General features: G+C 41.2%; 1 protein-coding gene across 2 annotated transcripts; it reads right to left on the reverse strand.

Annotated features, from left to right (window-relative positions):
- Nucleotides 1–2,153: 2,153 nt before the first annotated feature.
- cnot6a (CCR4-NOT transcription complex, subunit 6a) lies at nucleotides 2,154–17,636 on the reverse strand. 2 transcript variants are annotated; one of them, XM_030061588.1, is made up of 12 exons: nucleotides 17,551–17,636; nucleotides 16,290–16,411; nucleotides 15,813–15,999; nucleotides 14,295–14,380; nucleotides 14,092–14,196; nucleotides 13,691–13,759; nucleotides 10,536–10,693; nucleotides 10,168–10,322; nucleotides 8,942–9,096; nucleotides 8,477–8,710; nucleotides 7,508–7,710; nucleotides 2,154–7,114 (listed from the first exon to the last, which is right to left on the reverse strand). In XM_030061588.1, exons 2-12 carry the CDS (start codon nucleotides 16,399–16,401, stop codon nucleotides 6,899–6,901), a joined length of 1,680 nt encoding a protein of 559 aa, XP_029917448.1. In that variant the 5' UTR covers nucleotides 16,402–16,411; nucleotides 17,551–17,636; the 3' UTR covers nucleotides 2,154–6,898. The 2 variants fall into 2 exon arrangements, with proteins under 2 accessions (XP_029917448.1, XP_029917447.1); XM_030061587.1 differs by having other exon boundaries at nucleotides 16,290–16,403; nucleotides 17,551–17,615.
- Between the last annotated feature and the right edge of the window lie 214 nt (nucleotides 17,637–17,850).

Genomic DNA, 17,850 nt, shown 5'->3' on the forward strand with positions numbered 1-17,850 from the left:
TTTTCCGCGACCACCTGTTCATGAGAACTAGCAGACAGAGCTCAAGTGAGGCAGGGCTGGTTGTTTTTCCACGGTGGAGGTGGTGCAGCTCTCGTCCTTTCAGGTCTGTTCACTGGTGCACCACACTGTGGAAAGTCCACCATGTTCCATGAAACTTCCCTTCCCATTAGTTTTTGCCAACCAGCAGAGGTGGAAAGTAACCAAACTTACTCTCAGTCACTGCACTTAAGTAGGTTTGGGGTACTGGCATGTTACTTGACTTGACTTTATCCTTTTAGTCCGCTACATTTCAGAAGGAAATGCTGTACTTTTCACTGCACTAGGTTTATCTTCCAGCTGTAGTTGCTGGTTACTTGGCAGAGAAAGATCTTACATGCAAAACATAAAATAAACTCAGAAAATATGGTGCACTGTGAGTTTAAACTGCGTAGCTACAGTAGGTATGGAGCAGTTAAACCAGCAACAAAAATACTTCTTCCAGGTCAATGCATCAATAATTTAATACCTGAAAGGGTATTACAAACTCGGCTGAGAAGGAGAAAGGTTCAGATTTACATCGAACTAATGATATTGGCATTATGTGATTGTTATTGTAATATTTAAAGGTCTAATCTGTCTCATTCATACTTTTACTTTGTTGTCACTGACCTCTGGAATGTGCTGTATTGATTATGGCCATGCCAGTAAAGCCTCATCTAATTGAACTGACTGATTCATACTGCCTCTCTATGATCTATGACGTCAATCTCTTGTGATGACAGCTGATGAATACTTTTGATATTTTATGATCATGTAATTTATTTCCTACTTTTTTTTTTTTTTTTTTTTTTTTAAACTTATTATATGTTCTTGTATGTAATCCTAGTATCTGTGCTACTGCCCATCTTGGCCAGGACAGTCTTGCAAAAGTGATTTTTAAGCTAAAATTTTTTTTAAAAAATAAATAAATAAATAAACAATAACAACAACAACAACAACAATATGATGAAATAATAATAATAATATAATAATAATAATAATAATAATAATAACATTCTTCTGCTAATATATACAAACTTTTACTGAAGTAAAATTTTGAATGGAGGGCCTCTACATTTAATAAAACAGCATTATGGTATTTTATTTACTTAGTTAAAGGACTTGAGTACATTTTTGAACTATGTCTAATCAAACAAAGGCCCAACAAGTTTGATGACCATGTTCGTCACTTTGCCTGCAGTCACCACAGCCAACAGATCTACCTGACTACACTGAACACACCTGAAGGTCAGACGTGCAAAACGCAGTGTGCTGTAATGTGGCAGGACGAGGATGATGAACAGTCAAAATGAACCTACTGCTGAAAAGTCAATGTGAGCAAACACACAGTTTCTGAATCTCCTCAAACTGCTCTTGAACTCACGATATCTCAGACCACACCAGAGTCAACAGCTATAATAAGCATACACTGTAATGACATGTGGTGAAAGCACGCAGGCGATACACAGTGTGCATCTGCGGTGTTTTAACTGAACTTTTCTTCAACTTAATGCTTGTTTTTCTCCTGCTGCCTTTGAATGCACTCCAATATAAGCTGTAGGTGACTTGTTGAACCTTGGACTCAAATGCTCACTCTCTGAAAATGGACAGGATCGCTGCTTGGTGCTCGTTAGGTGTTCCTTTGTCTCCCTCATGTGTTGGACAAGGGCAATACACACAGCTTGACCAGCCAATGCTATTCAAAGTCTTCACGTTAAACTTTTCTGGCTCCTGTAGGGATTTTTTTTTCTCCCAATTTGACCCCCCAGTCGCCATCAAGACTGAAAGAGAGGAAACACGCCTTCTCCCTTTTCAAATGTCAGCTGGGATTTCCATGTTGCCTTGTGAGCCAGTGATGTGCTTGTAAGGCATGTTTGTTCCATTTGAAAAGGCTGATAAGGTCACTGGTGTGGAGCTTTAGTGAACCAAGGAAAGGGTCAGATGAATGAACACACCAAAAAATGCCATCTCTGGTCACTTTGTAGTGTGTCAATCCTAAACAGTCTAAAAAAAAGGGACTGGAAATGAAAAGAAAGAAATAGGAGGAACAAGAAAAGCAAAGGAGGCTTCGACAAGGAGAACAGATATAGAATTTATTTTCAATATCCATTGCAAAGAATAAGAGGTGACACAGCTTGAAACAGATAATATAGAATTTATTTCAACCAGAAGTAGGAAAATACATAGGTAGGTGTAAAGGAAACAAGCAGAACCTGTAGTCAACAGAAGAATAAAACAAAACGAAACAAAATCTAGTCCAAAGAGAATCGAGAGGACGGCTAAGGGGTACAACAGAAAGAGCATTGTTTACCATTCAGTTTCTTTTTAAACAGTATGTGTTGATTTGAAAACAGCTGCCTTGATTTCTCATCTGGGTAAATGGACATTCTACAACATTGTGCAAGTGTTTTTTTTTTCATTATTCTTTTTTTTTTTTTGCTGGTATTTCATGAATGGTAAACAATAGTTGGTCCAGTGCATTAACACAGTGACACAGATCAATATATGTACTCAGCTGACTACAGACAGACAATCCTGATCATTGTACAACTACCACTAGATCGGCAGAGAAGAGGGGATGAGTAAATATACAAGATGGGTGAGAAAAGAACCAAAAAAAAGATGGGAAGAAACAAGATGGTCTGTGATGTCAGAACAAACATGGGAAGTAAAAAGAAAAATAATTTGTAGTCTGAAAGATGAAACAGTGAGATAGCTACAGTTTCCCGATAAAATGAAATAAAAAAAAAAAAAAAAAAAAAAAAAACTGAATGTGTCTGAATGTTTCTGGATATTATTGCCAAGTTTCTGGAAAAGGATGCATCTGAAATGAACTGAAAGATTGAGCCAAACGGTGACAAGGATGAATATGGATGCAAGGTGTACATGTAATACAAGGAAAAGGCAAAAGCACTTTGCTTTCCTTACAGCCCTACATTTCATGAAGACTGTGACTGGATCGTGTGTGGTCGGTGGGGGAGCTCGCGCAATGTGTCAACAGAGAACTGAACTACAAGCAGCTTTGGTGTGCACCATTAAAAAAAAAAAAAAAAAAAAAAAAAAAGATGCAGCCTGGGAAGATCACCCTATGCCTAAAAAGCCAACTATGAAACACAATGCAATAGTGAAAAAGTACAAAGCCAACGTCATGTGATCACTCACTGAAGCTCACAGGGTGACATTTCTCTGCTCTGTGATTCGCCAATTTTCAGTCAATCAAGAGTCAGTCTGTGGATTCACAGAGTTAGGGGTGGTGGAAGGGGCAAACAACCAAAAAGAGACAAGAATCAAATCAGTGACTATAAATAGTAGCTAGATAGTGTAACAGGTTTAATCACTGTGATGCACAAGAACACGGAGTGAGATGGACTAATAGGACTCAAATCATCACAGGACCAGTCTAGCTACCAGCGGCACATCTTTATCGTAGTCTGACAAACACGTTTTACACCAGTCAGAACGGGGCTCTCTAGTACTGAACTGCAGCCACAAGACAGCTCTGCTGCCCTATCCTACGGGCACTAGCACACCCCAGCTAGTGCCAAGCAACATCCCAAATAAAGCTGAAAGTAGAAAAAAAAAAAAAGGCTGAATATCCCTGTCCTCAGTTTTACCGATACCAATGACACTCAATCCGTACTCAGTCCTTCATTCTAAGAGACGTCATCAGAAACATTCAGCTTCGCTAATCATCCTATTAAGACAATGTCTCGCCATGATTTGAACAGAGGATTTGGTTTGTGATGGGATAAAAGTATGGAAAAATACTGAGTAAAAGTAAAAACAATGTAGCAATCAAAACACCATCATAGAATTCATGATTTACACATCAACAACACAATTCAATATCTTTTTAGAAAGGAAACATGAGATACATCTTTTATTCACACTTTACAAAAAAAGCTAGTCTTTAAATCTACTACAATACTAATGCAATTCAGGAAAATCAAACTGGACACATTGGTTTCCACTGAAAAAAAGTTAAAAATAAAAAAAAACATGTGGGGGGGGCAACAAATGGGACAATAAACCTTGATTTTGCAGACTAAATTTATACTTTCCTATTTACTTGCTTCCCTCTCTTTGAAATTTCATTTCAACATTTACATTAAAATGTGATGAGATCTTTCTTCACTAATAACATGTTGGGGGGAGAGGGAGTGGGGGGAGCTGCATCTGAATCTAAGTGCTCATTATTCCGTCGTATCAGTGTAAAAACATGGCTGTGGAAGTTGAAGAGTCTCACCACTGACGGATTTCACTTGTTGGTCCGTGACGTAACAAAACAGATTAGTAGCAACATGTTAATGTGGCCTGTCTGAGAGAAACAGGTGAGCTCGCTGCCCCTTCATCCCTTGTTCATCCAATAGCAGAATAGAGTGGGCCTTCTGCCGTCCAGTAAGGAGGCAGGAGGACCACAGATGGCACTACAGCTGCAGTGACAAGGGTTGAGAACTATAGAAAGTGGTTGAGAAAAGAGATTTAAAAGACACAGCTTGAGTAATATAGTGGGCAGGTTAAGTCTGGGTGGGTGAGAGGGCGTTAGGGTGACGGTCAGGCTTGGTGAGACTCAAAATCTGTATCTCAGGGGCAGATGGCCAGGGAGGGAGCGAGGGGTTAGGGGATGGTGGGTGGCGGGAGCCGGGGAACGGAGCTGTGCTAAGGTATAAGGAGGGTGCAAAACATTCCAACAGAGTGGAGTTATAAAGGTAAGACATCCTAGTCATGTTCCGTAAGGAGAGGAGAGAGGGTTGGTGGATATAGCATACCTGATTACTAGAGAGCTCAATGAATAGGAAGGATATACACATCATCATAACATTGTCACAGCTCATAAAAAAGGAAATCAACATTAACAAAAAAACAAAAAAGGACATAAAATCTTCACAAATGTCTCAACAGTATTTAAAAATAAAAGGAGAAAAGGTTGTTCGGGCGTTCGCCGATTGTAAATAGTGCAAGACAACGACAACTGCTACAGTGAGGCACAATGTTCTGTTTGTACATGTGGGAATTATATGGGTTGCTGGGGTTGTGTCAGTCACTGCATCACACGTCACTTCTGTGTGAGTGTGTGTGTTTGTGTATGGAGGAGCAGATGTGAAGTCACTGGTGGGCTGTGACTCATGCTTACATGTCGTTTTGTCTGGACTGATGGCAGCAGTGTGGATCAATGGCTTTGTTAATGGGCAAGAAGCAACAGGCAGGGTTTACTCAGTGTCTATTTACAATCGCGGCAATATGCTCGCAAATCGAAACAACGGCAGAGAGAACAAAAAGAAAAACAATACTGATACATTAATTACAGTTATTCTACGGGGAGTGCAAAGTAGTGACAGCGAACGCCTCGAACAACCTCTTCTTACGTCTTTTGTACAAGCTGGTAATATCAATTCATCTTAACATTAACTGGATAAAAATTTAGCCATAGTTTACAATACAATCTTTCTTTTTTCAAATCTGATCATAATTTACTCTTAGTACAAAAAACGCCAGAAAACAGGTCTTTTGTGGTTCATATACAATCATGTAAAGACTGAATCTAGATTTCTATTCTGTACAAACACTTGTGAAAAAAACCACTGCTTTTGTGTATGGAATTTATGGCTGGGGAAAGTCACTACTGGCCTCGGAGACAGTGCTACAGATCTGCCTGCAAATTTGTGTGTGCGTGTGCATGTGTGTGTTTGTGTGTGTGTATGTGTGAGCGTGCATGTGTGGAGTTGGATGGCAACTCCAGACAGTGAGAGGAATGCTGGTTTTACTCCTGTATATCAGCCATTACTCACTCTCTGCCTAAAAGCAACCAGCTCTTAAGAAAGGTTTGTGAATGTCCCCCATCGCTTTGCCCATCAGCCTAAATCCCCTGCCCCTTGGCCAAAAGGTGGTACATGGGCCATATGAGCTCAAAAGTATAAGACTAATCTAACAACTATACAAGCTGAGTGAAAACAGTCTGCAAACAGGATGGTAGCTGTTCTCAGTTTCTCACAACATCCCTCCTCTGCAAACTAACTATGTACTGCCCATTTGAAATCAGGCGAATGCAGTTCTCGGACGTCTGGTTCTTGAGGCATCTGTGGGTTTGGTTGCTATTGCACCAGGGCCGGGGTCAGAGGTGTAGACTAACTTGTAGCACCACGGGAGGCCGTGATCACACGAAAGGCCTCAGCACCACAGAATGACAGCAGGAAATCTCACCTCATATTCAAGCTGCACTACTCCCACCTCGAGGGACGCCAAACTACCAGCTCAAAGCTGCTCTAAAACTCAACCACATCCGAGTCAACAAACACCTCCTGCATCACAGAAAGACTGACTTAGTACACTGGCTGCCCAGAGGAGAGGGGAAAACAAGCACAAGCCAATGATGGAGGTCTGAGACTGACAAGTCCGCCGTCTTTGCTGGTTTGAGTTTTGTACAGGACAGACAGACAGGCAGACCATCAGCTTTGGAGATTTTAAGGTGTATGCTCTCCCCTCAGCCACTGTTAAGTTTCCTTTTGTCTTAATCTTAATATTACCTTATGTGACAAATCTGAGTGAGCTACCATCCCCTCCAGTTAGAAAGACATAAATGGGTGGGTGGGTGTTTGAGGAAGAAAGGGAGTCCAAAAGCACAAAATAATATACACAAACAGGATTGACTCGAGCAGTTAAAAAAATGAAAAAAAGGAGAAAGAAAAAAGAAAAATATAGAATATCTATAACATCATACGAAATCCCTGTCGGCCAGACCTCACTGTACGATTATTTTACAGGTTGTGTTTTTGTCTTCCTCCTCCAGTGCAGGGGGAGGGAAGAGCTGGTAGGTGGGAGGGAGGAAGGTTGGGAGGGAGAGGCTGTGGTTGCAGCTCCCCCTGGTGGTGTAGGGCACTCACTACCTGCGTGCAGGCAGGTGGAGCCCATTGACCTGGGCGGGCAGGTTGGGCAGGAGCAGCTCCAGCTGGGCGAAGAGGGAGAAGTGGTCGGAGGGGATGTGGGGGTGCGGGCAGCCGCTGACATTGTTCTCTAGGAGCCAGTGGGGGTCCAGAGGGCCCAGGATACCCAGTACGTTCAGGTGAGGCTTGGAGTAGAAAATGTAGTCGATGACACCCTGCAGGAAGAAGACGACAGGGGTCACTTCTGAAGAATTTTACATGAAAGTGACAGTTCCATGATATCTTACAAAACTGTAAATTTGCCTCAATACAAACACAGTTACAATGTTAAGTATGATATGATAATGTATGGTAAGTACAAGCATGATTGCAGCATTAACAAGTGAAAGTATATTCCACAGAGAGCCTGGCTTGACCTTTGATTGGCCCAAAAACCACAAACAAAAATATTGTGTTTATTTGCAATAGGGCACAAAGCACGGATGATGTCAGAAGTTGCAACATTTGCTCCTTTATCTCCTTTTTCTTTGTACACATGCACACACAACATCATTGGATACATTCATAATTAAAAAAAAAAAAAAAAAAAAAAAAAGTTAATGTATCACCTTGAAGTCAAAGGTGTAGTTGGTGTAAGGCATCAGGCCATTCTCGTAGGCGCTCTTCAGCTTGAAGCCGTGGGTGATCCTGCCGTTAGACGTGCTGTTCTTGCCATTGCAGTTGAAGTTGGTCAGGCTGTCGCTGTAACGCAGCTCCTTGAAGTCCTTGTGGGTGCAGTCCACTCCGCCTGTACTCAGGTACTCCACCACGCCTGGAGAGAGGTAGACAGGACAGGTCATATTCACCAGAGTCTTTAAGGGATGAAGTGGTGGTGGTGTGGAACTTCTTCGGAGTAAATGAGACAGATAAAACAATGCAATGGGAGCATCTGCAACAAGTTTCAACACGTCAATGACGTCATTGATTGGATCGGTGAATTAAGACATTACAGCCGATCACACAAGTTGCATAAAATGCAAAATATCGGCCAATCCAATATATAGCCGATCAGATCGGTGGAAAGCCTATTTGCTAGTAGGAGAGACAAACTTTATAAATCCAACATCACCTTTAACCTACATTTTGACATCAAGTATTAAATTATATGGATAAATCCACAAACCTACTCACATACCTGACTTAAGCACTTGGGCGTTTAACAGTCTATGGAAAAATCTGACAGAACTGAGCCTTTTTTTATTGATGTATGTTTACGTTTGACATTAAGTGAAACTAAGTGAGCAAGTTTAAATTGTGCATACAAATGTGTAATACTTAAGGTTAATTAGTCAAATGAAGAATAATGGAAATAATTCAATCAGATTGTGGCTCAACATATCTCAAATAGTATCTTAACCGAATTGTACCATGAGGTCCTGGCAACAACCATTTTGACAGCAATACCAAAATTGGGGACATTCAGGAAAATAAAGTCAGATCAGCAGAATAAGACTGACACTATCACCCCATGGTATCATTATCCTGGATAATTCCTCTGGTTGGATACAGGTGAACTCTGTTAGGGCTGCGTCACTCACCGGAGTCAGGCAGGGAGTTGAGGTCAGCGCACAGCACCAGAGGAATGGCGTTTGTCTCACCAGAGACAGACGACAGTTTGAGGCTGCGTGTGGCCTTGTCCACAATGTTCTTCACCTCTGACAGGAACATCATGGTCTGGACAAGCTTAACGTCCGAGTACTCTGGGTCCCAGTGCATGTGGGCGTTGGCTACCAGTAGGAGCTGCTTCTCCATGCCATGGAGCGACTTGCCCGCTGGAAGGAGGAAAAGTACCATGTACATATGTAACAGCTCTTATAATACATTAAATATTTCAGGTTCCAGTCTCATTAAGAGAATTTCTTGTGGATTCTTGTGCTGCTCAATTTATGAGTGAATCACACACATCCCATAAGACTGATTCAAAAAACAAAATTACTGGAGCAAGTAAATCTATTAAGACTTGAGCAAAAAGTCTAGAAGATCAGTGTAGGGTTCCTACTCACAAGAGAGCTCCATCATCTCCTTGCGAACCTCAAGCAGGACGGCCACCCCAATGTTGTCCTTGGTCATCACCCTATTCAGCATAGCCTCAGAGCCCTCGGAGTTAGCCATGGCCAGCTGGTTAAACTCCACCGTGTGTTTCTGCACCACGCTGAACCTGGAGGGAAACAGAAGACAAGGGAAGAGAAAGTAGAGAACAAAGATTTAGATGTATGGTGTGGAAAAGGAGAAACGGTCACATCAAGAATAACTGAACTGGTCCCAAAACACTACAAATGTGTCCCCCAGATCTGGTTCAGCTTTGTAAAGATCCTATTTTCCACAAAGTGATCATAAACTGTGGCAGTTATTGACTTCTTTATCACTAGAGGATGAAAAACACTGCTGTAAATACATTTAAAATGTATTTTTTAACAACAAATTCCCTGAGTATAAACTGGTCCCTGCTGAAATGTTTTCATAGATAAGCCCTTATGACAGGAGATAGACGTATGGTTGTAAACGAAACTGTAACCAGCAAGGACTTGGCAAACAAAATGAAAAACAAACAAAAAAACCCCCAGAAGGCTAATTCATGTGGCTGGTAAGACGATGTTCAGCTGCAAACACATGCAGCGATCTGTCTTACTCACATACAGGGCTAATGTTGCGGACACACAGAATGTGACAGTGTGGTAGTTGTTGGTACCTTTATGAATAACAGCTTCATCTACCTAAAGCCAAAAGTTGTGTGAATTTCAAGTATTTTTTTTCTAGGCACCAGCCCTGTTCAACATTTTACTGGACTGGCCATCATCCAGTCCTTGCAGCTGAAACCTGTAATGCTTAACTAGGCTAGGCGCAACCCTTATGACATTTATGATTTTATCATTAGGCTATAAAGTAAACAGTACATATTTAGATGTGACCTTTATCATTCCATTTTGATGTAGAGCACACTGACTTTGATCTCTCCCTTGACCCACTCACTGAAATCGGTTATCGGTCATGCTGACAGTGAAAAGTAATCATTGCAGCATGGGAGGCATTACAAATGAAGAGGGTGCAAGGAACTGAAACCACGCACATTTTTGCTGTTCTGTCTGAAAGGAGTTTGACTCAAGTGAGTTAAGTGGCCACCATTATTGTAGATATAATTCAGCAATGATACGAGCTGATAAAATTCTATCAATACCATTAAAAAATTATATCTTCAAGAAGAAAACAACTGAAAATTATAGGTGCATACTTTTCTGTCTTGTAGAAAATTGCACATCCGTCCACATGTTTGCGGTCAGACTCCGACATAGTCCGAGCCCGAGACTTTGGACTGAAGAATCCCTCGTAACCCTGCTCCTTCAGCTCAGGCAAGAAGAAGTTGTAGTACTGCTCTGTCTCAACTTCCTGTAAGCAACAAACAGCATGTATCAGGATGGACAATAAGAAAAGCCTGGGGTTCCAATGTACCAGTCAGGTAACTGTAGTGCACATCTCATTCCCAGGAATTAACTGATATTAGCAAGAACATTTTCAAATGAGAGTGAAGAGAGTGAGATAAGAAAGATGTCTTTTCAAGCACTTCAGTGCATCCATATTGTCAAATGATACCCCTCTCACCTGCAAGCTGATGATGTCTGCATTGCAGCCCAGGATCTCCTGCATGATGGATTTCTTCCTGTACTCCCAGTTAAGAGCCCATGAGGGGCAGTAGCCATATAGCTGTCGTGTAGCATACTTATCACACAGCACGTTGTAGCACATCACAGAAAACAGCGCTGGGGAGATAAAAAGGACAAGGACTTACTCTTAGAACTATTAAGGCATTCAGTGGTGATGCTCTCATGGACTGCCAATCAATTCATATGGATCCCATTTTTATTGGAAATTATTAGGTGCTTGGAAGAAGAACAAGGCTGTGTTTGTTCATGTATGTGTTGTGTGTGTTCACCCTTTCTTTAATGAGCGCTGCTTAGGGAGATTATGGCATGCAGTGTTTAGACCACGCAGAGCCCCAACAACAATACATAAGGAGATACAGTGTGCGTTCGCTTACCAGGCAACATAACAGAGGTCAAACAGGTATCAGCAAGTCAAGGCTACAATGTATTTCAGATACTACAAGTAGTGAGGGAATTTTCAATCTGTTCTGAGCCCATTCAAGCATGAATTAAATATTCTATTCAGTGATTCTCTGCCATCATAGTGATGTGGTGCTAACAGGTGGACTTTCCAAAGTTAAAGGGTTATCACTCACTCCAACTATGGATACCTCCAAATCCTCCAACTAAGCACCTATTAAGCTCAAGTACACTTGTTTGATTGCAAGCTTGGAATTTATTTTTCCTACATAAAATGAGTTCCACGAGTGCACTGTGACTTTGTAGCTGGGATAATATTTATACCCTGTGAAATTCTGGGTAGTAGCACTGTTGCACTGTGCATTATAACATGAGATCCCTTTTCGCAATTTTTTTTTACACTGGTTAATGCTGCTCAGGTTTCATCACAGGAATTATGCACATTTTGCAGTCAAAATGTGAGGATGATTGACGTAAGGTTAACGGTGTAGTAGATACAGATACTTCAAATTTGGCAAAACCATGGTTCAAGCAGCTTAAGAGAGAATTATGGTGTATATATGTAACAATTAAGATGCATAGTGTAAAGTAACAGCTGCTTGATGACGGGATTTAATGCTACAAGTGACTTAATATTCAGAGCGCAGGCAAGTGAAATGCTCTCGAAAAGCTGTGTTTGTAAAACAAGAACAGATTGCAGCACATGTGCATGCTAGCCTGTTTCATAGGCTTAAGGCAAAATTATTACATCTTTTGCACCTAATAAAGCATAGCATACAGTTGAGCTTTCCATCTTATACAAACAGCCTAAAAACACAATTGGCATACAAAGGCGGGTGGGGTGTGGGGGGGGGGGCAACTTTTTTACCCACCACAGAGATCATACAAAGCATAAAATTTCTATTTCATTACAGAACGATTAAGTCAGACTTTATTAACCAAATTCCCTCACCTAACAAGCACACCTAAAATGTGACACTCATTCCTACGCTCCAGTTATATTCTTTAAACTGGGCATTAGCACTCATTTCCTGTATAAAAATATTTTTCAAAGGTTTTGAATCACCACAACCACAAGAGGTCATTGATCATACAGTCGTAACTGTGCAAAAAAAGAGGTTGATAGGCTTCATAATATGCGAGATTAGCTGCAGACAGATACACACACACACACACACACACACACACACACACACACACACACACACACACACACACACACACAAAAATATAAAACAGTGTCGTTCCTGCCATTACAATTTGCTCAGTGCCCAAGTTGATTGTTTCGGAAACATGGGATTGAAAACAAAGTTTTTAATATGCAGCGCTCAAGCTTACAAAAAGACAAAAAAAAAAAAAAAAAAAAAAAAAGACAAAAAACAAACAAACAAACAAACAAAAAAACCTAATAAAAATATTTTGCCTGCCAGTTTGCAGTTCCTTCTCAGGGCACCCTTACATGAATATGTCCAAGTCAAATATGAACTTGCCCTTTCCAAAAAGAAATGGTAGCTCTGCTTCGCTAAAGTTCTGGAAAACACAATGAGATTAGATCTGGCTCCCTGACACAGGGAGTGGTGGTAGCTGGAATAAACTTTTTTTCAAAGGTTTTTAAACATCACAAGCACAAGTAGTCCTTGCTCATACGGTCATAACGGTGCACAAAAAAATGAGTCTGATAGGCACGGAGGCATGATCTCCTCCATGCTGCTGTGGTAATTATTACAGAATGTTTCCCTGCTGTGTATCACCAGATTGCTGCAGAGATTGGTAATCTGCAGATTCTGCTCACAAGCACCCCCGGCCCACACAACAACCCAAAAAAAAAAAAAAAAGAAAAGAAACCTACATTTGAGGATACCTAATATTCTGCTGAACTACACACTGATGGAAACAGTATTTTTGGCTCCAGACAATAAGCGTCTCTTTGTTTAAGTTAAGGTGTGGAAAAGTGTCTCAAAGTGATAGTATGAGTTTTTAACCATATAGTGGAATTTGCTATGTCACAAGTGTAACAAATCCTCCAGGTCTGACTGGTCAACTCCTTCCCTGTCACCACAATGAGCGCTTCATCCATAGAGTCCTACTCCAAAATGAATAATGAGGGTCTAACCCAGGAAACAACAGGATATTACACAGTGAGCCAAAGCCTAAGCTTTGAAGGATGCGCAGCAACAAAGGTGTTTTTCAACTTCATTATCAACGCTCTTTTCCAGTCCTCATGTTTGTTTGTTTCTGTATGAGTACTCAACATCTACCCTCATTGCCATGTTTTCTTACACAACCGAAAGATGAAGCTGTTGGGTTGTGATACGGAAAGAAAATAGTTCCACCGGTTACCAAGCAAGAAGACTGTAAAAGAGCTTTGATAATGCATCCCCAACTACCATTCTGTTGCTGTGCATCATTCAAAACATTTTTTCAACTTTGGGTCATAGATCAAAATTGCGCCGTTTTGGTGGGCCAGGAGCACTTCAATCATTTTGGAGAATAACACTCTCGATGAAGTGTGACAGGGAAGGAGAAAGGGAAAATCTTTACACTTGCAAATACCAGTATATGGTAAAAACCCAAACTATCATTTTATAAATTATCAATTCTCAAGTAAACAACTCTGTATTTGTGGTAAAGGAGACAGGCAGTGTGTGTGGATGTGTTCTAGGTCACTTTACATATTAATGGCTTGGTCCTTACCTGAGGGCCGTGTTCGGTCTGGTTCCTGAAGAGAGATCCATGACCGGGCTGGGGGCTGCTCTGTGGGTACTGAACAGAGGGAGAACACTGCTCAGAATGGGTGTCATTATGAACACATTACAGATATAAGATCTAACTTGTGCGTAAATGAGATAATAATAACAATGACAATAAAAAAAATCATCATCATTATCGCAAATTTTGCTTGGACAGCTAACAGAGGACAGACTTCAACAAAGTGAGACAATTTAACCGGGGTTCATTAAAACTGGGTAAGAGTGTTAGTGATTCACTGTTCCTGTTTATACAAACTGATAAAACTGTCTTCTGGGGACTGGCAGTACGCACTTCCTTTTCAATTCAAATTACAGTCTCAACAACACCAGAGAGGGTGGACTCACTGCGCTTGATAGCTCCTGCCAGATTGTCCAACAGGTAATTGAGCAGTCGCCGTGTGCCATCAGGTTCTTGGTAGAGGCTCATAATTTCTTGTGCAAGTGGGTTTCCTGTTGAAAGAAAAGCACACAAGGATTTATTATCACTAACAGAAAAAAATGAGATTTTAAGTTTATAATGGTAATAAAAACATGGAGAGGCCACTCACCTTTCAACCCCAGTGTTTGTAACTGAAACAGTTTCCCCAATTCAAATGGCAGAACCCGCAACTGGTTGTTATTTAAAAGCAGTTCCCTGTTGAGGACATGGGGGAAAGTGAGGATACGAAACTTGCCCTCCTGAGGAACGAGCTCCTCAGTCACCTTTGACAAACACTTCCTGCCAACTAGCTGCCATCATAAGAATGTCAATGGATCTATGGTATACTCTGGCAAACACTCAACTCCCCTCTCATTACGGATGCCAACAGAGAATATCAAATGGCATGTCAAATTTAGAGTTGGGCCCAATCCAATCCAATATCAACGCCAATACTAACGTAATGCACTCACTGGATATATTTATGAATTTTAAATATATAATAATGCAATTTTACGCCCATAGCAAAAATGTTATGGCACTTATTTAGTAATTAAAACAATTCCACAAAGATATCCAGTAGTCCCCATATTTTCCTGTATCCCAAAATTCTATGTGTTATATGTACAGGCAGAGAAGGCACTGTATCATTTAGGGCTTTTTAGACAGGCAACGAAAATTACATGCGGCTCCTCACTCCCACTTGGCTGTACTCACTGTGTCCTGTGTGAAGGGTTAAATTACATTGGGCTGACATGTGCATTGTAACTATAATGACCACCAGAATCACCAGAAAAGCAACACAAACAGTATGCACCTTAAAAATGTCTAACCTGTGCTAAAACCTTAAAAATTTGCCCACTAGCAAAGATAATATAGTAGCCAGTCGTGGGTTGAGGGCACACGACATATGTAACAGGAGTGGGAGATCATTCGTTTAGTTTTGTTATGGGAGCAGGAGCAGTGGGAGGGGAGGGTACATCCTGTGCCAGCTTCCAGATCTGAGTTTGGTGAATTGCATCATTTGATAGTAGACCTAGATGTAAAATAATGTACCTAGTGTTTGGTGAATGTACCTAGTGTTTGGTGAATGGACAACTGGTTGAGCAGTTTAAAAGTTCAGGTTGAGTCAAATCTGTTTGAGGAAGCAGGCAGGCAGGCACTTGCATACAAGCATGGGCATGCTCGGCCATGTCCCACAAAGTGGCACATGGACGAGCCCATGTTATGCTATGCCCACCCGCATCGTTCACCCCATGCTACTGCTCCACTCACCTCTCACTGAAAATGAAGGCCAGGCAATTTTCGTCGCCCATGTAAAAGCCCTTTAGTCTGCAACTGATTGAGCTAGCAACAGTTGGTTAAGTAGTGCTGTGTGGTTTAATACAGCATCATGTAACTTTAAACCATTACACCAAAAAATAATGATAATAAAAAATAATAATAATCAAGAAAAGGGGCTTTGGTGTCCTAATCACAATATCCACATTCAGGTATCTGAATCAGATCAGGACTGGAAAAAAAAGTAGACACATGCATGACTATACAAATTAGAAATCTTTGTCAACCCTATAAAAGCCACTCCTGTCCATTCTTTTCACTGAACAAAACATAAAAACTAGTACAACTACAGCTCCAGGTAACTTACCTGAGAGACACCATGTTGCCGAGCTCTGCCGGCAGGCTCCTGATCTTATTGGATGAGAGATCCAGGTACACAAGGTTGTGTAGTTTGGCAATGTCTGGCGGGATGCGTGACAATGAGTTGTCACTGAGGTGTAGGGCAGTGAGGTGGGTGAGAGACCACAGGGCTGTGCTGAGACTCCTTACTCGACCTGCAGAGGTAGTGGGTAAAGAAATATGCACAGGAGAATGACACCCCTGCATGCTACTATAACATGCAATTCAGGAGTACTTGGAAAACAATGTCTGAATTTATTTAACTCTGCACCCCCATTAAATCCACTAAGTGAAGGCTGAACATTTTTTGTAATCAACATTATCATAGGAACCTCCCAGGAGAAATATCATGGCCAGGAAAACAAAGATAAAACACCCTCTCCATAGTACTAAACCAAAGTTTGGATCTCTTCTCCACGTCCATGAATTCCCTGACAATACTCACCGCTGATTTCCAGCTCAGCCCAGTATGACTTCTTCCCGTTGGCTGCCTCCTCGCTGGACATAATTGTGTACATCCGCCTAGGGTCTGGCGGGTCATATTTTTCCTTGGGCATTCCTATAACACTTTGCGAACAAGTTCAATTTTAAAGTGAGCTGAATTTTCTTTACAAAAAAGTCATTTACAAAGCAGTGTACAACTTCTCTAGATGTGGCATCCAATGTTGTGAATCCATAGATAATTTCCACCCTGAAGCCTAAGCTGCAATGGTCTAAATGAGGATCACCTGGTGCCGTTTATGATCTGAAATCAGATAGTGTTCATGTGCATACTAAATTTTGATCACAAGCTTCTATAAAAGCACATGGTACACAAAGCACTCAAACCACATTAACCCAAAACACAAGTTATTGCACAGATTAGGATGGAATGATAAGGTTTCGTTTCATTATATTTCAGCCCAATTAACATTTAAAAAGCTTCCTATCGATGTATGAGTCCATTACACAGTTACATAATAGTCTACACTAAATACCGATAACTGAATCTTTTTTCATGCAAAACTTAACAAACTGGGCTAATGACAATTATGTATGGTGACTCAAAGAGCTGAACACAATATAACATTTTTAAATCACGTAACGTACGCTAGCGTTAGGCGATTTTTCTTCTCATTGTCGCTAGCTCGTTAGCGTAGCCTAACCTAAATAGCTAGCTAACAAAAACTGAATATAACAAACGCTAAATAGCTAGATAGCTTGCTAACTAACTAGCAATAACAGTTCCACCAAACGTACCCTCAAATGTAGTGAAATTGAATAATTGGAAGGCGTTAGTGTCATGCCCAAGCGGGCGAGCAGGAAACGCAAAGAGTGATATAAGAAGAAAATGCTAAATTGTTGTTTACATAATGGCAAAACACTGACTTGCGCATTAACGTTAGGCCACAAAACAGCGCATTAGCTAGCTAGCCGCTGCTGCTAGCTTACAACAGCGAGCATCGCTGCCATAGAGTTAAAACAGCGAGCGGCTAGCTTCCCACATAGCTACACAATGCTGGGTTAGCAAAGCAAAGACAGGCTATTTAGCTTAGCTCCTATTAGCCTGCTAAAAGCTAACAGATCCAAAATTTTCGAAGCTGTGCCACTTCCTATTCAAAGAAGTCTTATTTCGGCGACTGACCACGGCGCTTTCAACATTTGTTTGAGAATAAGGTGCATTAAGTGAAAACAAGTCGTGGCTAAACAGTGGGATGCCGTTTTACCTGCAAGAGCATACCAAATCGCGAGGACGAGTGCGTGTTCTCTTTTGTTTTCTAGCTACTTCACCCGTTTCCGCTGCTGTATCATGGCGACTGTCAGGATTTTTTTTCAGCCGATGATAACAGCGCCTGATCCTATTGGTCAGCGTGAGCACGGCTCAACCAGCTGTTGTTGAAGCGGAGTAAATCCTGAGTGATGACTGACGGAACCGCGGCTGGACGGGACACCACAGGTGCACTAAAAGATGTCGCTTGAGTTTAGCTTATTAAAGAACATAAGCACAGTCAGGGCTAAGACAAAGG

The sequence above is a fragment of the Myripristis murdjan genome, chromosome 10 (genome assembly GCF_902150065.1).
Source record: "Myripristis murdjan chromosome 10, fMyrMur1.1, whole genome shotgun sequence".
NCBI lineage: Eukaryota > Metazoa > Chordata > Actinopteri > Holocentriformes > Holocentridae > Myripristis > Myripristis murdjan.